This window comes from Crocodylus porosus, unplaced genomic scaffold (assembly GCF_001723895.1).
Source record: "Crocodylus porosus isolate Cpor-Errol unplaced genomic scaffold, CroPor_comp1, whole genome shotgun sequence".
Lineage (NCBI taxonomy): Eukaryota > Metazoa > Chordata > Crocodylia > Crocodylidae > Crocodylus > Crocodylus porosus.
In genome coordinates, this window is record NW_017728931.1 from 42,831,986 (window position 1) to 42,858,179 (window position 26,194).

Here is a 26,194-nt window from a genome sequence, read left to right on the forward strand (position 1 = left end):
AGATCAACACCCCCTGCAATGAAGGAAGGAGTGGGGCTGGGCAGGCATGGGACAGAGCTGTGGCTTGTCCGGGGGGTGCAGGGAGGTGTGGGGCAGCTTCTGCTGCTGCTCTCACTGTTCATCTGGGAGGGCACGGGGGGGTGCCCAGATCTGCACAGGGCAAGCTGGGTGGACTGGGGCCCCGTGCCCACCCAGATGAGTGATGGGAACTGTCCTCCACCCCAGCACTCCCTGGACAGGCTGCAGCTCCATCCTGTGCCCACTCTGCCCCAGCTGCGCAGCACCTACCCCAGCCCCACTCCCTCCCTCACAGTGGGGAGCACTGATCTGCTACCCCACACCCCTTTCCTCCCACCACACCAGATTTACCAGCTGGATGATAAGTCTCCACAGTGCCAGGCTGTGTGCTCACTGCCTGTGTGCTGTGCTGCAGCTGTATGTACGCACGGGCATTTATCGGCCAAATTGTCAGCCACTTCAGGCCAATTTCTGATATAGCCAATTTTCTTTATATCAGTGCCAATCTAATATCAGACTGATATATTGGTGCACCTCTACTTTCAGAGCAGGGACAGTCCCTATATACTTAGATAGTGTTCAGGGCAACAGGGTCTGGAGAAGTAACAGCTGAACTAGGGGAAAGTCATATGACTATTTCATTTTCCCTTTCTCTAGATTTGTCCAAGCTATACAGTTTAAGGAACACGGCTCAGGTTTAAGGCAATTTTCCAAGGTAACAAGGGTTTCACTCTGTCTGTATTCCCTGGGATTACCTACTTGTGAAACAAGAGCATCATCCTTTTGAGAGACTGTCTACACAAGGAAAAAAATTAATGCACAATAAGTTAGGGTATAAAATTAACTATATACTAGCTACCCCAAACTAACACCCTCATACGGACATTCCTAGGATGCAAAGTGTGAGGTAACCTACCCCATTTTGAAAGTGCACAGAGGCACTCTGTATACAACTTAGAGTGCTTAATAAAGAAATTCATGTGAAGTAGGCATATGGTGAACTGAATTAAGTAGAAGAGCTTAAAGTAGCAGAGGAAAAGAAGGGACATTCAGTGAAGGAAGCTGTTTTCCAGGGAGGCAGATAAGAACACCTCGATGGCTGCCTTAATGGCTTTCACAGTGAGTGGGTAAAACCAGCAAAGGAGTTGAGAGGCTTAATGCTAAATGGATTTAAAACCTAGTTTATCAATCACAGTTAAGGAATGGACTTTGGATTTCTGTTACAGACAGAACTATGCAATCCCTTCTAATCTTGCACTCTATCTAGGAAGCTCTTTTGCATTCCTCAATGGCAATATAGGGTTTTGTCTTGTTTGGGGTTTTTTGGGTTTTTTTGAGGAAAAGGTGCTTTGATAGGAAGAGTGAAGGGATTTATCCTGGGCAAAGTAGGTTTTTCCAAGTGGAATCCTAAGGAAGTGGTCCTCTCCCCTACCTTGGGCAAATTCAAAAAGAGGTTAGATGATCACCTGTCTGGGGTCTCGTGAACCCAGCATTCATTCCTGCCTGTGGCAGGGGGTCAGGCTAGATGATCTGATGAGGTCCCTCCTGACCTATGAAACTACTACTACTACTATCAAGAAAGGACCATTTTCAGTTGCTAAAGAAAACTTAGTAATTTCTTTGATTTTTCACATTTATTTGGTAGTGATATCCTCAAGTAATCAATACCCGCCAGTCTTTGATTAACAAATATGACAGCTAGTCTAAATAATACTGTATTTAAAAGGGGCAAGATTTATGGACCTAAGGGGGGGGGTGTGGAAAAAAAAAAATCGCCCATTCTTTTTGGCATAGAGATCTTAACAGTAAACTAAGTTATACTCAGCATATATTAACTTATGGAGACAACATATGATTTAGCATCTTATCTAGTAAAACAGGAACTTGGTATCACCAGAACAGTTTCTTAATGGGAGTAGTGGAATATGTTTGATAGCTACAATTTATTTTTAATTTCTTTTATTTTGGGGGAGGCGTAAAAAAGTCTGGATGATTTTTAATAGCTCATCAAAATGCAAGTGGTTGTTTTTCTACTTTTAGAGGTAATATCAGAGTTAAATAGGTTTGAAGGAATAGAAATATACAGATACACTAGCTCAAAATACCACCAAGCTGATCAGTAATAAATGCCTTAATATATTCTATCAGTAAAAAGCTGGAAACATTTAAGCAAGTGCCAGCAGTTCCACTTTTCTTACCTTCTCATTTTTGAGCAAAGAAGTTTTATACTTTATATATACTTAGCAGCAGTAAACGTTAGTTTTGTAAGTGTTTATTCTACTTGATGCAAAGAGTGTAAACCAGGGGTGCTCAATTTCTGGCCTGCGAGGCCATGTCATCCAGCCTGTGGGCATCCGCACAGGTCCCAAAATTTGGAGACAGGAAGCAGTGGCAGAGTTAATTGCAGCTCTTCTGTTGCCAAATTTCTGGACATAGTGACCCCTGTGAACTGGAGGATGTGATCTTGAGTCCTCGATCAGGCCAGCACATGGCTGGATCTGGCATGCAGAACTGGGTTAGTATGCAGCTAGCTCTGGTGCACAGGATCATGCCAATCCTGTGAACTGGCCCCACACCGCTCATCTGGTCTGCAAGGCCAGAAGGCTGAGCACCACTGGTGACTATTCTCTGACTGGGCATAAGATTTGATAATCTCCTACAGGGAATAATATTGTAAATTGTCCTTGCTACAGGTCCAATCCAAAACCTACTGTAGTCAATGGAAAGTCATTCATTGACTTGGAAAAGGACTGGATCAAGCCTTAGATGAGATACGTTATACTTAAGTCACCTGCTTGCCAATTTCAGGTCTGGGTCACAGTTGAGAACTCCTATCTTGGAGTATTCCAGAGTTCAATCAGAGAGGGCAGATTGTAGGAACAAGAAAGAACAAACTAAAGAAAGAAAATCCAGAAAAACTCAGATTTCACCCAAGTTTATCAGGGAAAAACAACTGGTCATTCAAATGTTCCTAAGTGGAGAGGAAAACATCAGAAATGTATGTGTATGGGGAGGGTGGCAGTGAAGGCGAGTGGGAACAGGAGGGGTGTAGGTGGAAGGGTTGTAAGTGATAATTAAATGACATCACAAAAGGAAACCTTTAAAGATCTCTGGATGCCATTATTTTAGTAGGAAAAAATAAGAGTTAAGCATTTTGAACCAGTGAGAGAAATCAGACTGAGGATACATTATAAAATAAATTCCCCACTACCACAGGAAATTCTCATAATAGGAATCCAATCTTTCAGAGATCTGTCTTTTCCCTGGAAATAGTTCTCTGGTAAGGAAAGAAAGGATGAACTTCCCCACAAGAGAGACATGCAGTAGGTACTTAGGTAGGTTCTAACAAATCATTTTGCTTGGTTTTAATCAGTGTTGTAATGGCCTGCATTTTTTTTAAATCTGAAAAAACATGTCATAAAATACTAGTATAACAACAAGCTGTTGCAATGAGGAAGCAGAATGACTACCAAAGTGGAGAACATGATTTAACTGCTAAACCAGCCAAATAAAGGGAAACTGTATTTGGCAAACCCAAACTGAGTTGACGTATGCTTGTGTGAAATGGTACTAGATACAAAATAAGAGCAAACAAATCCTATGGGATTGGCCCAGAAGCTTTGTCATGCTGGATAGGCACCCAGGATGCTAATGACAAAATGAAGACTTGGCATACCGAGTAAAATCATTGAATGAAAAATGTGGTATTAGAGAGATCCCACTGGAAGAAGAAGATATATAGTTAGTGATGTCTGAGACAAACAATTGTTTGTCCAGCATCTAGCAAAATGAGGTCCTGATCCTGTCTTGGAACAGTATTGAAAATGTAGGCAATAAAACAACAACAATGATAAATGTAATGTACCACATGCAGCTGAAGAAAAAGCCAGGTTGATCAATAGTCACTGGAGCTACCTGGGGAAAAGGCTGAAGGATAAAATGAGAGCTTGTAGAGATGCCACAGAGGAGGCATGCAACAGAAGCTAGGGTTTCTCAGCTGACTAGATGAATATAAGCATGAAGATATACATCCCTGCCAGATTGCAACAAGGTACTCAAACATCACAGTGCTAAGCACAGTATAACTCTCCAAGCTAGACTAGGCAGATAGACCCAGTGGTCTCACTAGTTGTATTTTGGCATAGTATGGGTGAAGTCATTTGTACCATGCCTAATTTGGAGAAAGGATGATCACCTATAGGTATAGAGCACCTTCAGCTGGAGCTATGGGTGCTCAGTCTCTCTCAAAAATCAGGCCTAATCTGCTTAAATTTATCATTGTCAAATCTCTCAACATTTTTCTTAAAACAACAAGGGCTATGGATTGGGTGCAGGATACAGACTGCTGAAAATAGGCAGTTAAAGGCAACTCACTTCCATCCTCATAGGAGGAAGAATCTAAAGAACAATAGGTGAATAGAGATTACAGCTTGATTGTGGAGCCAGCAGCACAGGCATAATGGCACAAACCCAGTAAAGTACAAGGCAGCTAGCACAGGCTGGTAGGGGTACAGGAAAGGCTTACAGACCAAAAGTAGGAGATGGGTGGCAGGTAGTCACACAGAAATACAAAATATTGGCTAACATTACAACATTTATAACGTAAATCAAGTCTGACATCTAGAAGCAGCACTTGCAAGAATATTTGTATCAGAGTGTCTCCTCAGATAGTACAGATAAGGGCACAGAGTGATTGTTGATAGGCAAAACAACTTTTTTGGACATTACTTTACTGCTATGCATGATATCTTTATCTCTGCACTGAGTAGCCCAAATGCCCACTGGTGTGAACTGGTCCAGAAGTCAATGGACCTGTGACTATTTATACCAGCAGAGAATCTAGGACATGTAGCTCAGTGTTTTCTATCCACAGTTATTTCAGGCTGAAGGCAGATATTTCAAAGAAGAGAGCAAAAAATAGAATCCACCTCTGCTGGAGCGCAGAGGTAGAAGGGGTGACCCGCAATCAGAAAACTGTGGATAAAGACCTGAGTGAGAAAGAAGTTAGGGATAAGCAAGCAAAAGAGTTTAGAAAAGCAAAGGTGAGAGAGCAACAAGCAAGAGTGCTGAGAAGAGCCAGTGGAGGTGAGAAGAGCGAGCAAAGGGTATCAGAGAAGCAAAGAAAGGAATCCGGGAAAGACACTCCTAATAGTGACTAAGGCAACAATTTAGCTGAACATGATATTTCAAAAGCTATTTAAATGTGAAACAGTACTCACTGCATCTCGCCTAGCAAATTCATCTTCTCCACGGTACTGGGGCCACCCTGCTCCCCCAGGCTGGCCATGCCCTGCTCTGCCTGAGGGCACCTCCACTGGTTGAGCTCCGATTCTGCTAGCAATTCCCACCTGAGTGAGGTGCTGTATCTGAGAACCTTAAAAGCAAATATTGGGTTTTTTCACCTTTATACACAGTTAAGTTTGCAGGGCAAACAAATTGACAATACACAGTTTTTTGGAAGTAGTGGAGACAGGCGGAAAGAGGAGCTCAGCATCTGTTGAACTCGCTTATCAGGGTCATCAGGTAGGAGACTAGGAATGTATTATAGGAAAGTTATTCGCTGCTGGCATGGCTCATTCAGTTTGGTGCTTTTTATTCCCCTTCTTTTCACCAATGGAAAAAGCCTCATGACTCTGGTATCCCATGCCTTAAGTGCACTGCATCCCACAAGTGAGAGTCATTAAAACAAAATCTAAAGGAAACCCTTAATTTTTCATGACTATCTGGCAGCAAAGAAAAACATTTGCTATAATGGCACGTCTAAGCTGCATCACCTCAGCAGGACCCTAACTGTAAGTTGCTCTGTGTCCCATCCCTCAGAGTAACAGAACGTATGGCTATACATGTTTATTTTTTTCCAGCATTGCTTTGGGATTAAATATTAAACAGCACTGCCACTGACCAATGGGAAGGTCACTGCATACGATACTTTCTTTATTAACTTGGTCTGGAAGCTTCCCGTCACCCTCATCCTCCCCACTACTCTGGTATTCAGGAGAAAGCAATCACAATCATCAAATGAGACATTTGGCAACTTGACAACTCCCCCTTCCCTCCCGCCCCTTCGCCCCCCCCCAATTTCCTCCTTCGAGAGGACAAAGGTTTTCTGTAAATATGTCAGGAGTAAACTAATCTTTAAATGGCCCTAGACACCTTTTGGAAAACTTGAGAAACATGAGCTGCTTTTACTTTGTAACTGAGTCCAAATGTACAAGCATGCCTGTGTGCGTGTACGCACGTGCAAGACATTGGCAAGCTGCCTAATTTACATGCAAAATTCATGTTCCTATTTTTCCTCAAAAGCATATGTAAAAATTATAGCTACTTGTACTTTCTTAGTTGAGGAATAGGAACTGGTCATTTGTATTCATCATTTAGGACACGGTATGAACATGGAAAAACATTAAGATCACACCCACCACCTTCACCTGCACAATTATAGGCAGAGAACAACTGCAGGACAAATTTAGAACCACCTCAACTATGAAGTGAATATATTTAATTTAGAAACCATGGGGTGGGGGGGCACCATGTTTTAGCATTTTTCTTTTCTGGAGGTAAGTCAATTGTTGGATTTACATGAGACCAGAATTTCAGAGGAAGACTCTCACTCTCTCTCTCTCCCACTCACTTCATCCCTATGTACAATTAGAATACTGTGTAAATATTACTGATGGCTGCTGTGGAAGTTGTAGCACAGTCAGAGAAAATGATTTCATGGTGGAAGCAAAAATACATGAAACCTCCAGCTACTAAAAGATCCTGTTTCTGTGCTAAAGTTTCATGTAATAAGAAAGATGTAGGATCAATTAGCAAAATTGGTTATGAGCAGAATGTTTCTTCAGACTCTTCTAGAAGACAGGAGTTCACATTTAATTTTACACAAAAATGACACACCACTTAGTAATGAAAACAGCATTCACTGAACTCTCCTTTGGATACTGCAGTTATTTCCTACTCTCAGGCTGACTTCATGCAAGAAAAGTGTGTATGTGTTTGTATGCATTACACATAGGATAAAAAGTACATGTAATCCCACTATAAAACCCCGATAAAGGTAAACCCCCTGTAGTTTTGACTACAAGGTCCCCTGTTCCTACTCACCCACCAACCAGTGCATACTGTTAACATTGCCTAACTGCTTTTTAGCATCTTCTTTTAGGATTAGTGTTTTATAGGAGGACAGCTAACACCATTCCATGGTTAAAAAATAAAGACATTTTTTGGACCTAAGTTTTGACTGTTCTGGCTAAGGACCAAATACTACCTTTTAGTGGGGACCACATAAAAACACAGAACGTATTTGAAAAAGGTGTAATATTTAATTTCAGCATATGTTCAGTAATCCCAAAGTACCTGCGGTGCTTCCAACTGGCCGTGGTCGTGCCACTGATGGTGTTTCTTCAGAGTATACCCCTCTGGCAGAATACTGAGCATCAGACTGTTGGTGGTCTGGGTGCATTAACTCTGAAGACTGAAGGAAGCCTGGGCCAAAATTTTGTCTGCTGGCAAAACAAGAACATAAGATTACATGGACTGGACTTTCAAGCATAAAAAAACATGTATGCTGTCCCTTGCACTTAACATTACTATGATCACTCTGATGCATGGCTTTATCTTAACTGTTGCAAAATGAATCGCACTTTACTCATATAACAGCCTTTCATAACACGCCCTTCACAAAAACAGACTCACAAGGATTGCAATACAAGAGTTTTGCACAAGTGTTTTTCTCTTATATTGAGGTTGCTTCAAAACTTAAAGAATCAGAAATATAGACTGTAAAACTCACCACCAGCTCAAGCAGGGTCAACTTCATATAATCATATACAGTAGAAATACATTTGCTTATATTAGATATCTATTTGGTCCAAAACTCTATGGCAGCTGATTCTCAACCAGGGGACCATGGCAGCTTGGGGTACCTTAAGATCCTTTTGAGGGTGCCACAGAGTGCCACACAACATTAGCACTGTTAGGTATGCAAACACAATTCTCAAGATAAACCCAGAGATTTCAAATAGGATTCTATAGTGTTTAAAACATTCTGACTTGTGGTCTTTCTGAATTCTTTTCAACAGAAGAATTGTTCTATTATTTTTCTGCAGTCAACATATAAGTGAATAGTAAGAGCTTGTATTTTCTGAAGCGTGCCTCAAGTTGAAGTGGTTGAGAACCACTGCTTTATGGGCAAGCGTTCCTGGGTTTAGGACTTGTGTTTAAATCAATCAATCAGAAGAAACTACAAAATGTTGCTTGCATTTCACAAAGTCCAAGGTCTTTTATGGGATCTCTACTGTCTGGCATGTCCTTGTTTTGTTGTGCTCTGGAAATCTGTAACTATTTAAGACATATCATATGAAGTTGTGTCACAGACAGCCAACCCGAGAAGGATGTGGGGCCCGGGGCAAATCAGCCCATGCGGCGCCCCGCCCCTGCTCCGATCCCACGTGCTCTGGACCCAAAGAAGCTGCCACTGCCATCTGCAGCAGCGATATTGGCACCAGGGGGTGGGGAGGTAGTGAGCGGCTGGATGTGAAGCCGGCGGTGGCAGCACAGAGTCACCACGACCACTCCACCCAGCTCCATAGGGTGCCCAGCAGTTGCCCTGATTCATGCCCCCAGGGACAGCCCTGGTCACAGAACAGTGAAAGATTAAGATTTTCTTTAGCATGACCATGGAAAGGCACTCTCTTTACCTGGAGGTAAGAACTTCATGAGTATCTGTTTACTAAGAACACTTAAAAATATGAAGGTGACTTTAGCATGACTAAATGGTGCCAGCTGAGAGTACTGGAGAGGAAAGCCTACTGTTTATTCAAAGAACTAGTGCAGGGCAGGCAGCCCAACAGCTGACTTTCCTACACTTCTCGTCAACATGCCTCAAATATGAGTTGTAGAGGTCTTATTTTAAGAATGAAGAGACTATCTATTTCTAAGCTCCTCCACTAACACACTCAGCATGGTGTCAGCTCATACTTATTGTGAGAGTGCTCTGCATCACATGGACAACTATGCAGTCCTCTGAAGTGTGGTTCCTGCAATGAACTGTGCATAGGCATGTTCCCACATATAGTCTATTAAAGGATTGGGATCCAAGTTCAATACTATATTCATCACCACAGTATCTAAGAAACTCTTTCCTAGCAATGAACTGAAGCTCACTCATCTATTCGCTTTCAACATAGACCATTTAAACAGTCACACAACTCCATGGGATACAAACTATTATTGGCACAGGCTGTCTGAACTGCTGACCTACCTATGAAAGGCTCAGAAGGCTATACGGCCCTGAAAGTTAGTAATGGAATCTGTAGCTTAATTGGGAGAAATCAGCCGTTTAAAAGCAAACTATTACCATATAACATACAAAAAATACTACCAAAAGGTTCAACAGTAACATTTTTATTTAGGAGTTGTCAGACTCCTTTGGACATGATTCCCAACTGTACACTCAGCAACTCCAAGGAATCAATTTTCAACCCAGTTGCATAAACTTATGGGGGAGTTAGAATAGCTGTTCAAGGACAGTCAGTGCTTGACGATGCCCAGTTAGGTTTTATCATTGCTGTGAGTACAAGTGCTTACTAAGAGTGAGAAAAATACTTATGTGGCATTTCATGCCTACAGCACAAAACTAGAGCTTTATGAAGTTATTGCCATCATTGCTGAGGTTACCAAAATTACTGCTGAATGGATTTTTGGGGGATGTCTTCCTTTTTATTGCTAGTTTTATAGTTAAAAAGAGGGCAAGTTTAGCAGCATTACTTAAGCCCCCCAGACCCATCCTTCCATAAGTCTCACTCCAACAGAATGCTTCTAATTCCAGTGAATATACACTGTGGGGGGAAAAAAAAACTTTGCAAATCAATCTTTCCATATAAGCACTGTCAGTGTGCATAAGTTTGCTGTACCCCACATAGTGCATCGTGTAGCACTCACTGCATGATCAAGGTTGCCTCTATATTCACAGAACAAGGGAGTGACCTCTTAGAAGAAGCCTTTCTATGCAAGCTGGTTCCAGCCCATTAAAGATGTTGATTACATTAGTCCACAGAAAAGGGAGCAGTCTGGTTTTCTGCCATTCACTGCTATTTAAACCACTGGACCATGACATTAATAATGGCCACCTACCAAAGCAACTTCAGATTTATTTTTCTTCCTAATTTTGCAGCCTTCTACACCGTTTCTGGCAGTTAAATTATTGTCACCATGAGCACAGATCATGTTCCTTGAATACAACAACTGTCTCCTTTGTATGCCCATAGTTCAAAGGAAAAAGGATCCTATGCTCTATATCGTCTTCATACAATCCTTCCTGGACAGGTCCATGAGCTTTCAGGTTTATTTTAAGCCTAGGCACTGGTAGGTTCTGAGTTTGCACCACACTAACCCCTATGACAATGTGCAATTTAAGAAAAGCCAAACTGCCTGTATCAAGGGGCTCATAAGCTTCTGAGTAAGGAATATGCTATAGAGACACTTCGTCTTGAGCAAAGGTTTGACTACTGGCTACATAGCTTTCTACCATAAGGTGACCTCATTGAATCTTGGACTGCTTGAAAGTGAATGAAAATCCTTAACAACTAATATCAACTGGCAACCTACACCACAGCGTGCTGGTGTTTATCATATGTAATCCACGAAGTGTTGGGATCCCCCCAAAAACGCTCTCTCAGTCCATACCATTTCTTACTTCAGTCAGGTAAAACTACCAAGTGTGTCAGTGTGAAGTTAAGTCTTTAATAAACAAATACACAGTGATGATTACCCTCTCTTTCAATCCTTTCAGAAAGGCAATCCTTTCAGAAGGAGCCAGGCATAAGGGCAGATGAAAATTCTCTGGCCCGTTCTGTAGACAGAAGACTCCAGCAGCTACAGCTGTCAACATAGGTGCCTTTACAAGTCTATTTTTATCTATGGTTTATTTATAACTCCCTTACGGCAAAGTTGGGTCACTGTGTGGAAAGGAAAATAAGATTTAAGACCAAATCAAAGATCAGACCCCAACTTTCTCCTGGAGCTTGGTCCTTGGGTCTACTTTTCAGTTTGCAGATAATGAAGACTTTGCTGTGGGTAAAAGGATGCAACTTGCTCCCAATCAAATCTTTTATGGTTATGTAGGAAACAACAGAAAAATCCTAGTAGGAAATTTGGAATTGGTAGCTAAAGGAAACATGTCTGCTGTAAATCTTACATAAAAATCTCTCTTTTCTGTTCACATGGGCTGGGATTTACCTGCCTGATAACAGCAATTACTCCAGAGTACATGTGGAGCTGCAAAATGATACGTACAAAGATTCCAGTCTCTATGTATATAGCACATGCATGGGAGATCAGATTATTTTATAACAGCAATACCTGCTGTAACTGAAGTAGTGCTCTTCATACTCTGCAGGCCAGCATAGAAGGGAATATAAAAAAAAAGGACAGCTGCAACTGCCTTTCAGTGCCTTTATCAATAGGGACAGCTGTAGGTATTGTAAAGATCGAGATGGAGAACAGTCTATGGGATCTATGTGAACAATACATCTTGAAAAAATTCACATTACTGTTCCTTATAAAACAAATGTCCACATGGATTCCACTCTAGGTGCCTAATAAGAAGTTCCCTCCGTGGGAGACAACTCACTTGAAGAGCAAATGCAGAACAGCTCTACCAGAGCAGGTGCTTGATCTGGAACCTGTTCTAAGGGGCAGTGGGACAAGAATCTGTGAATGGAGGTTCAGGTAGCCGCTCTGAGTAGTAGACCATCAGCTCATATTTGGAAGTTTCTCTCTGAAGCTATCACAACCAGAAACCCATTCCTTTTTAATGAAAGCTTGGACTCTGCATTTCAAGTGCAGTGTGCTGGCCACATAAATACATTATGTCAGTGAAATCTGGCCTGCAGCCCATCTGTCTGACAGATTTATACTGTACTTCAGCACAACAGGACCCTCTTCCTCCTCCACTGCATTCTAACCTTGTAAAACTACTAAAATAGAAATAAATAATAATTTTATCAACAGAAAGCTACCTCTGCATCAGTCCTGGTGCTGCTGGAGGAGTCGCTCCAAATTCTGGGTATCTCTGTTGGAAGAATTAAGTACATTAATAAAAATAAAGTAGTACAAGAAGTTCTGGGAAGTGCGTCTCCAACCGTACAATGCCTGTTTAAGTTTCTGATGTCTGTTCATGACCCTTAGGTTCCTTATCAGCCTTTTGAAAATACATTCTCTGACTTGCCAGCTCAAGGACCCCTCTAATGCCTTAAAAGCTGAGGTTTTACTTTACCTGTTGATGGTGGAGAGAAGCAATGGCACATAGGTAGTGCTAAACCTCAACCTCTCTAACTTTGTTCAACCTAGTGTACTTGTTTAATTTACTACCAACCTTGAAGAAAGTCTAATATCTGGACTACAGGATTTGGTGTCCCGACTTCAGGGTTTTGCATCCCAGTTTTCCCACTGAACAAGGGGATTGTAGGCAAGTAACTTAACATTTATGGACTAGATCCAAAAACATGATTCAGGCAACTGCAATTTAGGCAGAACCTCAGACACTTAAGTCCAAGGGAGTGATCCACAAAAACCCCCACCTGACTGTTCAGGGGGCTAGGCTTTTGCCATGAAAGTTATCCTACAGACTCTTATAGTTCTGCCTTGATGCATTCTCAGACTTACATTTGGTTTCAAAAATCAAGTGCCCCTACATCTAAGTTCCTGGAGCAACTTGATCCAGCAGGTGTGCTCTGTGACTATCAAACACATTGGCAGTACTGAGTCCAGCACAAAGCATAGCTGCCACAGCCACTTTTATTCAAAGCCTGGCAGTGGGGAAAACCTAACTTGTATGCAATAACCTAGCACTTAGAGCAGTTACCCAGGAAGTGGGAGAGCTGGATTACAGGACCCCTCACAGCCTGAAAACTCACATCTCCCACATCCTTGCCATGAGTCAATAGGATAAGCTGGGATCGGGACACTCAACCCTCTTATGGCAAAGTTATGCCACTGTGGGGAAAGGAAAACAAGATTCATAAGACCAACAAGTAGGAGGATGAACGTATCCAATAATGAGGATCAGCCCCTGGAAAAGGGAGTAAGGGATTATAGTCCTATTTCTGAGGTAACTGCTCTACCCACTGGAATATTAAAAAGAAAAGAAAGAGCCAATACCCCATACTTGAAGGAATAACATAGGTGCCCAAGTTCAAGCAGCTGGTTCAGGATGTGAATCCTATACTCATGTAAGCACCTAACTGAAGCGTCACTAGTCAACACTTTTTATGGTACAGCTTGAGAACCCAAAATGCCACAACATATGCTGAAGGAGGAAGAACCCTTCCATGCCAAAGCCAGACCTACTAGTCAGAGCACTCTCAGCTCCAACATCAGGTATGGGGCCCTAGTGTCCACCCTCCTTACAAGTAGCAAGGACCACCCTTACCTACCTGCGATCTAAATACACATCTGGGAGTCCTAACACCCCCAAGCAGAAAGGCAGCTACAAATCTTGTCCATTCCCAAACCCTAAAACTAACCCTAACTGTTGCTTGGACCACTAGAGCAGCCTCAACCTTAAACCCAGGCAGGAGACCCCCAAGCAGCCTGATCACAGGAAAGTCCATGCTATCAGCTTGGAGTGCCCCCAAACCCTAACCCTCAGCCTAGCATAGGTAGGTAAGGCAGTTCACGATAGTAGTAAGTGGAACAGATCCCGAGGCCTCTCACCAAGGGTTAAGGTTAGGAGGGCTCCCAGCAGAGGGGTCCAGCTCGAGGATGGGAGGGTTCCTCTTACTTCAGTGTACACCGTGGCAGCTAGGGATCCCTGTGCTGGGCTTGGCATCAGGGTTTGAGGCCTCTCTAAACTACTTCCTGTGGTGAGGCTGCATGTGGCCTTCTGCTTGGGGCTAGGGTTGAGGCTGCTGGAACATTCTGACCTTGGGTAGAGTTAATGTTAGAGGTCAAGGTTTGGAGCCATATTTCTGACTGGGAGTGTAGGACCCTCAGAGCTATGGCACTGGTAAGCAGTAGGGATGTGTGAAGTGGGCAGCATTTGATTCAGATTCGGCCCGATTCAGGGGACGGGGATTCGATTTGCTGATTCAGATCACTGTCCCGATTCGATTCAGCTGAATCTGAAGATTCGATTCCGATTCAGAGAACCAACAATTTGGCCATAGACACAGCTTTAGATGTTTTTTCTACATACTTTGAGGTACCAGGCACAGCTCATGAACACTGTGATGCTGGGGCGAATGCAGCATCCCACAGGAGCACGGGGGGGGTCCCCCCACACGCTCAGCAGTGGACTTGGAAGTGGACTGGAAATACTTCAGCAAATCGGCCGTCTGGTGCCCCCCCAGACCCAGAAGGCACTAGTGACCGAGCCGGGGGTGGGTGGGTCCCCTGCACACTCCGCGGCAGACCCAGAAGTGGACCGGACATACTTCCTGTCCACTGCCAGGTTCACTGACAAGCATGTGGGGGACAACCCTTGTGCTCCTGTGGGATGCTCCACCTGCCCCACCATCTCAGTGTTCGCAAGCCCCACCTGGTACCTCAAAGTCTGTAGAAAAAAACATGTAAAGCTGTGTCTATGGCCCAATTGTCAAATCTCTCCAAATTGAATTGGAGGCTTCCAATTTGATTTGGAGAGATTAATGGGTCTCCTGATTTGATTCAGATTAGGAGATTTGACTGCCGAATGGGGCTGAATTTCCTCTGAATCAAATCAGCGACTGAAGCTTCACATAGGCCTAGTAAGTAGGGCTCCCTACCAGGGCACCTATGGTTCATCTGCTAGGTTCAGCGATTCCCATTCTCAGGTGCCCGACTCTCCCTTTTTACTGTCTAAGGAACATTGGCACCTAATATGGGTTTCTAAATTCTAGTCCCTATGCTAGGTCTCTAAATTCCTTTGTAGATCTGGACTTTTGTGTCTCAACATAGCTTCTGTAAAAGGCATTAGAGACAATACTCTTCTATCTCAGGGGAATGATAAGTTAAAGCTGCCTAAGCATAATGATGTCCTGGTTAGAAAAATGCCTAAAACAGACTATCCTGTCTCTTGGTGGCTTTGTGTACTCAGCTGAAACAGCCTTTAGAAAATAAACTGTCATTGTTTAAATACTTTGAGCTGTGAAATATTACATCTGAGTGGAACAGAAATAGTTCTCCTAAAAGAGAACTCCTATACAATGTTCACATGGAAAAATAAATCAAAAGTTTAATAAGCAAGTTCTCCAATTTGCTCGGGTCTGTCTCTGAACACCTTTGGCTCCAGTTATTGCATGAGCCAAAAGGTACAACAATAGCGACCATGGCTCAACTGGTTCCAATTTCCTGGCCAGAAAAGCCTTTCCAAATGCACCACTCACATTAAATGGGTTGTTTGCTGCCTGAGGTGGACCATATGATGAACCCCATTGGGTGCATGAAGTTCCCTTCCCTGCTCGAGCAGGAACGTTGTTTGCCGGCTGTCCTGCAGAGACCCCAGGTGGTGTGATGGCAGTGGAAGTGGCTGCTTGGCTGCTAGGAGCCACCAGTGCAAAAGCATCATCCAAAAGAGAGTGCATTGTTTGCCGGGCTTCTTCAATGGACGGCTGTGGAGGGATGTATTGGGATGCTGAGTGGGGAAGCAAACCTGGGTACTTCCCAAGATCAACAGATGATGATGTCTGTGGTTCTGCTGGCAGGTCAGGGTCCGACTATGAAGAACAGAAGAAACATAAGCAGAAGGCAGACAGCTTTTCTTAAAAGAATCTCATATCATTGTTAAATTTTGAAAAATTATTATTAATACGTCTATCAAAACCAAAAGGAGATTGGAGAGCATCTGTAAAACACAACTTGCCCAATTCTTCTGCAAGAGAGAGATTCTAAGTACTACAAAAATAATTTAAATGCTTCAGACACTTGAACCTAGATTGTCATATTAGGTGAGGTATTTTTCACAAGACAGTGACCAAGTTGGACTAGATTACAATATGCTGGTTTGTGAATAGGTGGGGGCCCATACTCGTATAGTGAACTCTGACTCACTATAGGAGGTAACACTCTCTAAACAACTTTCCTCTCAATCTTTGAACTGGTAAGGAGTGAATTAATCATTCATGTCACAACCAACTGCATTAGCAAAAATGCTAAACCAATTACTGCTTCTCCCCAGCAACACATGAAAGGGGTTATTAAACAGCAAAGCCATCAACTATATGGAACCTGAGCTCAGGTACATCATCTTAAAGAGATGCACAACAGTGCTTGGTGGCACCAATTACTTGACATCAACTTGATACATCCATCACAATTACTACCTATGATCTCTTCCTTAGGAACACACCACTCCGACACAGGAAGTTGAACTGCCTTTGTACTAGCTGCCTTATTGTAGAAGCTCATTTTTGCCAACACATGCAGGCTGCAGAATCAACTGTGAAACCACACAGTCTACTTCACTGGGAACTTAGTATTCTGAATAGAAATTCTCAGCAGATGCCAAAAGGGCTGGGCTTGCTGTGCGACAAGTCTTAATTAAATATCTCTGGACTATAATTCATTCTGTTACACCATGACATGAAAATGATTATGCTCTTGTTTGAATGCACACAAATGTCACAGAAATCTACATTTTAGCCACTTGAATACATATAAACCTAGAAGTGAACTTTTTTTTTCAAACTTCCTTTTTTAAAAAAATGGAAGCTGTTTGAAGCTGTCCAGAGGTTTCCAATGCTAGCAATGATCCCACGAAAAACCGATTAATGGTCAGAGCACAGGTGCAGCAGTTGAGATGCACAATAAAGGCAGCTTTATCACATAGATATTAAAATGAAACAATTCTGAAGTACTTGTTTTCAAATGTGGAGAATAAGGCTAATTTGCAAGGTACTGTGCTAAAATAACTTTGGTTATTTCTCCATTACTATCATACTGGGAAAGATAAAAATGACTTTCAAAATACAATCACTGGGCAAGTCAAGTTAACGCTTGCAAAACACAGAATATCTGACAGGGTTTCCTCTGTTTTATGCAAACACTCCTCAGGAAGGCTCCAAGCTTATTTAATTTCAAACAAATGGAATTAGTAAGGAATGGAATTACCGTAGTTACTCAAATCTAAGATGAGCATTCCCCCGTCTCTCCCCTACATTCAGCATAGGGGAAAATCCTCGTCTTAGATTTGAGTATGGACCAGGCAAGTAAGTGCTGCAGCTTTGAATAGGGCAAGGGTGGCTCATGAGGCAGGTGTGTGGGGTGGGGTACATGGAGCAGCGGAGAGTATGGGGAGAGGGGGCACATGGTGCTGGGGGAAACATGAGGGAAAGGGACACATGGAGCAAGGGGAGAGCATGAAAGGGGTGTGGAAAAGGGGCATGCAGTGCAGGAGGGGTGCTGAGAGAAGGGCACTCAGTACTGCAGGGAACATGGGAAGGGAGTGCATGGTGTAGGGAGATGCACAGGGGAAAAATGGTGGCAGAGGGAGCACAGGGAAGGGATATGTGAAACAAAAGGAGTGCAGGGAAAGGGCATGAGGGGGCAAGTACAGAACAAGGTAGCGTAGGGAATGGGGGTGAGGAAGGGGCACAAGGAGTGGCAGGGGGAGCTACTTGGTTCCAGTCCCAACCCTGACCTGGGCTGGAGCCATCACTACTGCATGGCTTGGATAACCGTGGAGCTGCAACAGACAAGTGGGATGAGGGCTGGAAAGGGGAGGAGAAGGGAGAGTGTAGGCAGGTCGGGGAGGGGGGGAGGCATTGAGCAAGGGGGCAGGGAGCAGGTACAGGGAAGAGGGGGAGGGGAGTGGCAAGGACAGAATAATTTTCTCTATCTAGAGTTTAATATTTAATGGGTGATCTTAAATTCAAAGTCATCTTGGATCTGGGCAAATACAGCATCAAGATTCAGAACACAGCTGTTATGGATTAATTGTAACATGATAATCAGGGTAATCCTATCATCTATGAGACATACATACAATATACGCAGAATTATTAACTCCTGGAGGCCTTTTGTATGTCCCATCACTGTCAGTTGTGATTAACCTGTCCTTATCAGCATCAATAGGACTACCATTTATCTGATGCCTCCGACGTTGCTTGGGAGAACGTTTTGCCCGTGAACTAAAAGAGAAAGAGAAAAGAAAGATCACCACCTTTTGTTTTATTGGATTGTTTTTAAGTTGGGATGAAGAAAAGCTTTTGAAAAAATTGTTGAAAGAATTTTGTATTGCCTGACCCCAACAAAGTCAGGGTTCTTTAGCAGCCACCAATGCAGGTTTCCTGGTCCCTCCTTTTGGCTCACAGGAGAGACAGGAATGATAAACAATGAGCAAGAAAAATACCATATTTAAGGTACCTCGGGTTTTGGTTTTAAAGTTTTAAGTTAGGTGCAGTAAACAAAGTCAGTCTTGGATCCTGGTATAGAATTAAAACCCAGATTTCTAACTGAGGCATGTAAGCAGTAAATCCATATGATGTGATATCACTGAAACGGCTAACTAAAATAGAGCAATTACATTTTAACCACTAGTTTCAATTCTCCCCCATGAACATTTCTAATCACATCATCATTTCCACGTAACCTTTATAACATTTCTATCCTTTTCCAATTTTTTCAGTTAAAGTGTTCAAAGATCAGGGACTGATATGTTAGTCTGGAAATAGCATGAGTTTTACAATGCGTTATAGATTATTACGTGCTCTCAGCTGCCTTATGTACCCTTCAGGCACGACACTCCTGCTGCACTCTCAGGATAGACAGGCAGGGGACATCTTTTGTGAGGTACACTGTTGCATTCAAATCAATTTTAATTCTAAACCTGAAGCAAACAAGGACTCTGGAGTGTCTTGTGGTGGAGGTCAACATAAAAACTTAAACATTTCATAAAGGAACCACACAAAGACAAAAGCATATACTTGAAAGCTAACATTTTATCCTTTTATGGCAAATCTTCTACATACTTCTGAGAATGACAAAACATGTCATTACCACTTATAACCTGTGTGGGGTAAGCGAGCATGAAAGTAAGTGAGCCATTTTATCCTGTAAGATAATTGCTCTCGTTTTTCCATTATTATTTTTGTAATTTCATTCAGTCATATTAGACAGTGTTGATCCACGCTGTATATATTTATTTTCTTTCATAACTAAAACAATATGAAATTAAAGTCAACTTTTTTTTTTTTTTAAATGACACTGGAGAGAGATAGCTAGGTACCTGGTTTTCTTATGGCAAAAGAGAATTTTGAGTGTTCAATTTGAGAAAGGCAGAACTAATTTTTCTGAGTACCTGAATGTACACTAAGTCTTTAAAATACAAATGCCATCGACTTCAATAGCAGCTAACAAAATTCAGCACTTCTGCTAATCTGACCTCAGCAACTCAAGTCAGACTTCCAAAACATAGGAAGAGTTGGGTTTGTGGACATGGTATCACTGGCGGGGAAAGACTCTCCTAGCCATTTTCCTCCAAACTTGTCCTCCTCTGCCCTGCCCCTTCCAAGCTGGCCCTGTCTCAGTCCCAGCTATGCCACACTGATTTCCCCCCCACCTTTTTTTTTTTTTTTTTTTTTTTTTTTTTTTTTTTTTGTGTGTGGGCCCCATTTTCCTCCCTTAACTAGTCCCAGCCTCTGCTTCCAGTCTCCTTGCCAAGCACATACCAGTTTCAACCCTGCAAACTCTTTTTCCAGACTCATTCTCCCTGCTACTCCCCACCCACCAGACCCACCTTCTCTTTGTCTGGTTTCTTTTATTCCCTCCTCCAAGACTCCAGTCTCCCACAGTCCCCACCACTCCTTCTTCTAGTGGCTCCCTGTCCCATACCAGGAGCACTTGGGATAGCAACACTGTAAAACTGGGTTTTAAACTGACATACATAAATAAGTAAAGAGGCAACTGGGGAAAATATCGGGTGTATTTTAAACTTGAAAAATGGTCCTGACAAGACTACTTGGGATCTGGAACTAAAAGGGTAAGAATTTCCTGGAAATTAGGTTCTAATGTCCATGAAACCTTCAGAAGACAGAGGCCCCTCTCCTGAATTATGAAGCCAGGAGGCATAATAAGTATGTACTTGGTTACTCAGAAAGGATACAGAATGAAGTATTTTGTCTAATTTATAAATCAGTCCTTAAACATTTGAGCTGGATACATTTTATAATAATCTGTTCACGGTTTCCTGATTACCATACTTCCCCACATACAAACACACTACAGATTATATTATGCACTCTGTTTTTCAAAGACAGAAAGAAGAAAAGAAGATCTTTCCTTGTAAGGAACTTAGCAGCAGTATCTAGGAAGCCTGCTCAATGTTCTGCTCCTTGTGGATCCCTGCTGATTTTAATTTCACATTGGCCCCGTAAGCAAGAAAACCTGATCTTACCATATTTCTCACATACAATGAAACTCCATTCTCCAGCATCTATTTTTTGGGGGAAAGGTGAATGTTCTATGCAATACAATATGGTATATGTTTCTCTGAGTTTTGTTATGAAAGCTACATTTCTTGCTGGGTTCCCCTACACACTTCCTCCCCGCTTCCCCCACCCCATTTTTTTCCCTTATTTCCTAGACTCTGTCAGTGCTCAGAAGTAAACTCAATTTTTTTCCACCTATAGCAGTATGAACAATGACAACTGCCTTAAAATGGCTTTATGATGTTTGGATTCCGCTACTGAAAACCTGCTCAAACATTTTTTTTCCTGAAAGTTTGCATGATCCACTGGCACACAATAATTACACCAAAATGTCCAAAACAACCCCAGCCTTCTCTAACCCAAATGTTCCTGGGAACAAAATAATTGCAAACCCTCAAGATGGAGGAGCACAGATCTGACATAGTTTGCAAGTCTGACTCTGATTCTTAAAGAGAATGATTCCTTCCCTGGCTCTGAATCAGTACCTCTTCCTGGGTTCTATAAACACAGTAGGCACGTTGCCCCCAGGATCCAAGATCTTGTCAATCTGCATCTGTGCCTTGCGGTAAATTCTATGCTGCTCTTTGGAATCAACAACAACCACATCATCCACAACTGGGAATTCATAATGCCCTTTGCGTTTGGCTCGAAGACGAATCTTATTGCGGTGATGCTCAATCTCAGACTTATGCCTCAGAGCTGTCTGTATCTTAAAGGAGGAAAGAAGGGGAGAAAAAGAGTTAAGATTTTTGCAAAAACAGCTTTTACTGCTATGCCATAAAATAAGAGTCACTACTAAAAGCAATCAATTGAAATCTGTGGAGAGTGATTCTTTTCTCCTACCTGTAGCATTCCCTCCCTCTCCCTTGGTCAACATACTATTACATACTTTAGTATCACTACCACAGTGGTGCTACATAGAGAGAAGTTGCAGTGTGCTAATAAAAAGCAAAACAAACAACAAAAAGCCCTGCCAGCTGCCATAAGGAACACGGCCTGAAGAAAATTAGGTTGCAACTGATAGTGTATGTAGCACGTCTCCCCATATCCATCATGAAATGCATTTGATTACTATGGTCAAAGTTTGTCACCGACTCCCCTTAAGAGAATTGCTAGGGCACAGAGCATAAACTGAAGGATCTGCCTGGATAAGAGTGTTGGAAAAGGGAAGGAGAAATAGAATTGTTTCAGGGTATGGCAAAAAGTCTTCCAGGTAACTTCTTTAAAAATAGACCCTTGCCTTAGTCTGATCCTACACCCACTTAAGTCAACGCAGCTCTTCCCACTAACTATAGCGGGCACTGGTTAAAGCCTGTTCTTGAGTACATTTTAGCTTGTTCTCGGGTACATATGAAGCTATAAATAAAACTCCAGAAAAAACCCTAAATTTTAATAATTTCTTAGATTATTAAAGACAGACATCAAGAACAAGACTTTTACCACATAATTAAACTTATATTTCTTGCAAATCCTAGACATATTAATTCACTTGCTAGAATTTTTTACAAGGTGCTAAACACAGAGGTTCAATCTATCTTCTAACCTTGAAGTGTGAGGGAGGGTGTTGCCTTCCATAAAATACAAAATGAGTGACCAAAGAGGGGAGACACGAGAAGCCCGCATAAGGAGAACCAGATGACCCAGACACCTTGGTGTCACCCATTAATTTACAGACATGCTACAAATTGCATGTTAGCTACCAGTAACTGCACAGCAACTTAAGGCTGCAGAGCATAAGTCTGGACAGGTCACAAGTCTAGCTGGAAGATGTACTTAAACTACCAAATAATCAAAAATCAAGGCTTATATTTGGAATTAATAAAAAAAAAGTAATTCATGATTATGCACTCATGAAAGGAAAACAACCCATCAAGATGAGGAGTTTGATTTTTAATACAGAAGAGAGAAATTTGAACTTTCTTGGCTCTATTGCTTATTTCTATATGTATTTCTATATGTACAGACACCATGGCCAGTAGGGCTGTGCAAAATTTTGGTCGCCGATTCAATTTGGTGGAGAATCTCCAAATTTGAAACGAATCAGGAGACCCTTTAATCTCTCCAAATTGAATTGGAACCCTCCAAATTGATTCAGATGTATATACACACAGCTTTAAATGTTTTTTCTACATACTTCAAGGTACCAGGTGGCCCATGAATGCTGAGATGATGGGTTGGATGGAGTATCCCACAGGAGCATGGTCCACTTCCGGATCTGCTGCAGACTGTGTGGGGGACCCCCACCCCCTGGCTCAGCGACTGGTGCTTCCTTGGTCTGGAGGGTCACTCCAAGTCCCCCAACAACCGATCACTGAGCCAGCGGTATGCAGGGAGAAGGTCCCCTCCTCACTCAGTGGCGGACCCAGAAGTACTTCTGGTTCAGTTCCAGGTTTGCCGCTGAGCACGCAGGGGTCTCCCCGTGCTCCTGTGGGACGCTCCATCCGCCCCACCATCTCAGCATTCACAAGCCACGCCTGGTACCTTGAGGTATGTAGAAAAAACATTTAAAGCTGTGTCTATGGCTGAATAGCTGATTCAGCATCGAACCTTCAGATTCAGATTCGGCCAAATCAAATTGGGACAGTGATTCAGATCAACAAATCGAATCACTGTCCCCTGTTCTGGGCTGAATCCAAACTGAATACAACCTGTTTCACACACCCCCAATGACCAGCGCATGTGCGCGCACACACATGCACACACAGACACACACTTTAAAAATACCTCTTTATTAATTTTGTTGGTCTCTGCTACTCGGTCAGAAAGTGCCGAGTTCTGAATGGGAGGTGCTGCCATTGGCTGCATAGCAATCAACTGGATCTTGCTGGGAACCCGCCTGCTGACCTCTGAGGAGCGTGACATCCTGTCCACATGGTCAAAGATGGAGGCAGAGGAGTGCTGCTCATTTCCACTATTGGTCTGAGGAGGTCCTGAATTTCCAGAACAAGTAAAGTTAAACACAGTGGTTAGGACTGTCTCCATCATACAGGTTAATGAAAAATACGATGCTGGGAGATGGTTCCATTGTTTGCAGCTGTATTTAAATTTGGACAAGAAGCCTTCCATCCACTACAAACAGCGTTACACAAGAGTTTGCAAATGATAAACATGTTTTTCTTCCTTTTTCAGCAGGTGAGCTCTCTGTCTTTATTTCTGCAAGTCAAGTCTTTGATACTTTGCAACGTCCCCTCTCAAAAAAAATATCCCAGAATCCCAAGCCTATTTTATCCTATCAAAAGTTATTCTAGTATATGCTGCAAATTGCCATTGATTACAGTACTTAAGATGACACACCTTCTGCAAATGGAATATCAAAAAGCAATAAAAAAAAGACACTGAAATGTAAAAATGCAGCATTTTAAAAGTGAAGAGATGGGGTAATTTCTCAGTTCAACAAAAAGATTTAGAAATCTTCCCAAAGTGTACAGTTTTACATCCAATTTGTAGATTTCAGCTTTTAAAGGTCTAAATTCTTCTTACTGACATGATAAACAGTCTACTATTAAGGTATTAAATTGTACAAATATTGTTCAGCTGTAATTGGCTGAGAAAGTGATAGATACCCAAACGTATTTAGGAATGTCATGCTATGGAACCAATGCATCTTAAAAGTTATGGCCCTCATCTAGCATAGCACTTAAACATGTGTGTAACTTGATGTGCATTGTGAGAAGTACCTTATTGCAGTTCAATAGGATTACTCATCTGATTGAAGTTAAGCACATGTCTAAGAGCTTTGCTGGATCAAGGTCTATACTAGTAACACCGACGTGAACTAAAGAAGAATATCTAACTAAGGAGTCCAAGTAAATTGCTTGACCTAATGGGGTGTTTGATAACACATTTCTTTAAATATTTGGGCCTAGAAGGTTAAGCAAATTAAGGGCTAAATTGTGTCTGCCTTCTATGGACCTACAAAGTAGAAGGGGTCATAAATAGCTGAATGTTGTAAGGCCCGACACTTGTACTACAAGTCCAAGCTTCAGGATGCAGAGAGCAGGTGCTAAATGTCTTATTTTCTTCGGACAGCCAATGATAGCAAGGTGCAACCATGGCCCTGTCCCATGACCTCATTCCTTGGGCTGCTGGTAAAAGTGCTGGCTGGACACAAGGAGTGGGGTGCAGAATGGGGATAAAGTATGCTGAGCCCTTTAAAGAGCAAAAGTAGCAATTGTGCCTCCACATGTTGTTAGTGAGGTACCACACCTCATGGGAGGTACCCTTTACACCCAACTTCACAGGTTCCTGTCTATGGACAGTCAATAGCACACAAAAAGGGGATATGGCCGACACAAATCAGCCCTAAGCAAGCCAACCCTTATTTACTACTTCTCTTTCAAGCTTGACAGATCAATGTACATGTCTAAGATCAAATGCCATCTTCTAAATTGAACTTTCTTAAGAGTTTCCTTAATGTAAGGAATAAACCATGACAAGGTGAGCAGCTCTACTGGATGGCTACATGGTACTGCACAGGTGATAAAACAATGAAGCATACTTGGTGATGCACAGATCTAACCTTCAAGTACTTTTAGCTATTCAATTTCTGAGTCTGTCTACCTACAAACCTAGATACTTATTGTAGCATTCATCATTGCAGTACCTCAGATCCCTCCAATCCTTAACGGGCTTTATCTTCAAAATACTTCTATGAAGTAGTAAGGTACTGATCCCCATATACAAATGAAGCACAAGATAGATTAAGTAACCTGGCCAAAAATCAAAGTGTCTGGGGCTCATTGTGAACCTGAACCCGAGTCTCCTGAGTCCTAGTTCATTACTCAGTTTCCTTTCTATCCTACTGTATTAACTTCAGTCGTCCAAACTTCGTAACAGTCATAAAACATGTCAAGATTTATGTTATGTTACACTTTTATACTAATTGGTTAATGAATTCAAAAAGAGGCAATTAAACTGAACATCTACTCAGTCAGCATCTTTTATCCTTTTTACCCATAACTCTCTGTTAATAGTGCCAGCTCTAAAAACAAAAGCTAGAAGGACAGCCACCAACTTGAAACTACTTTTAATTTGTTGCGTTAAATTGTCCCCCAACTCTTTTGCTCCTACGATCCTTTTCCTGGGTTGGAGGTTCTAAAATAGAATTAAGAAAGTGTTTTTCTTCCCCCTATTGTTGCACAATAACCCCCCAGACTTCCACAGACCTGTTCCACAGACTAGCACAAAAACAAAGGAAGGAGGTCACCAAAGCCACATTCCTGCTATAAATTTAACATGAAAAGGCCATTGTAACTACATGGAAACTGCAACAAAGTCAATGAAGACTTGCATGGATACAGGAGGGCTACTATTTCAGGAACAGCTTTCCTGTATTCATGTAGGGAGTTGGTCCAGATGACCCTTCCAACATTATGACTCCACATGGAAGAATTTTCAGAATTGGGTTCTTAACTGATTGATTATATAAAAGGGAGAAAAACAGACTATACAGAAAAGTGTTGTCAAAGCACTTAACATAAAAATAACAGCAAAAAATTATATCTGTAATTTTGTTTAGCTACAATAGCCTTAAGTTACCATATTTTTCGGACCATAACACGCACCCAGTTTTTATGGCAGGAGAGACTATGTGTGCCGGTGGCCGGCCACTTTTATTGCCGGCTCCCGGCATAAACAAGCGGCGGATGTCCCGCTCGGGCTCCGCCGCCTCCACGGGCAAGCTCCGCCCCGTCTCCCCGGGACACGGCATAAACAAGCGGCGGGTGTCCCGCTCGGGCTCCGCCGCCTCTGCGGGCAAGCTCCGCCCCGTC

The 26,194-nt window shown here is 42.3% G+C and overlaps 1 protein-coding gene and 1 long non-coding RNA gene across 7 annotated transcripts in view; both read right to left on the reverse strand.

Annotated features, from left to right (window-relative positions):
• KIAA1549 (KIAA1549 ortholog) overlaps positions 1-26,194 on the reverse strand; it is a 214,590-nt gene that overhangs the window by 2,276 nt on the left and 186,120 nt on the right. For 2 of the 6 annotated variants that reach the window (XM_019544720.1, XM_019544715.1), the window contains 7 exons: positions 23,148-23,353; positions 20,909-21,132; positions 17,981-18,125; positions 15,384-15,713; positions 12,039-12,091; positions 7,375-7,520; positions 5,238-5,392 (listed from right to left, as the gene is read on the reverse strand). In XM_019544720.1, the coding sequence (XP_019400265.1) occupies positions 5,238-5,392; positions 7,375-7,520; positions 12,039-12,091; positions 15,384-15,713; positions 17,981-18,125; positions 20,909-21,132; positions 23,148-23,353 (1,259 nt within the window). Of the gene's footprint in view, positions 1-5,237; positions 5,393-7,374; positions 7,524-12,038; positions 12,092-15,383; positions 15,714-17,980; positions 18,126-20,908; positions 21,133-23,147; positions 23,354-26,194 lie in introns of all 6 variants that reach the window. The other 4 variants (XM_019544716.1, XM_019544714.1, XM_019544719.1 and 1 more) reach the window with 3 other exon arrangements.
• Positions 1,337-1,764, reverse strand: LOC109316544. The gene is made up of 2 exons (XR_002102867.1): positions 1,581-1,764; positions 1,337-1,425 (listed from the first exon to the last, which is right to left on the reverse strand). It is a non-coding gene; the product is annotated as an uncharacterized LOC109316544 (long non-coding RNA).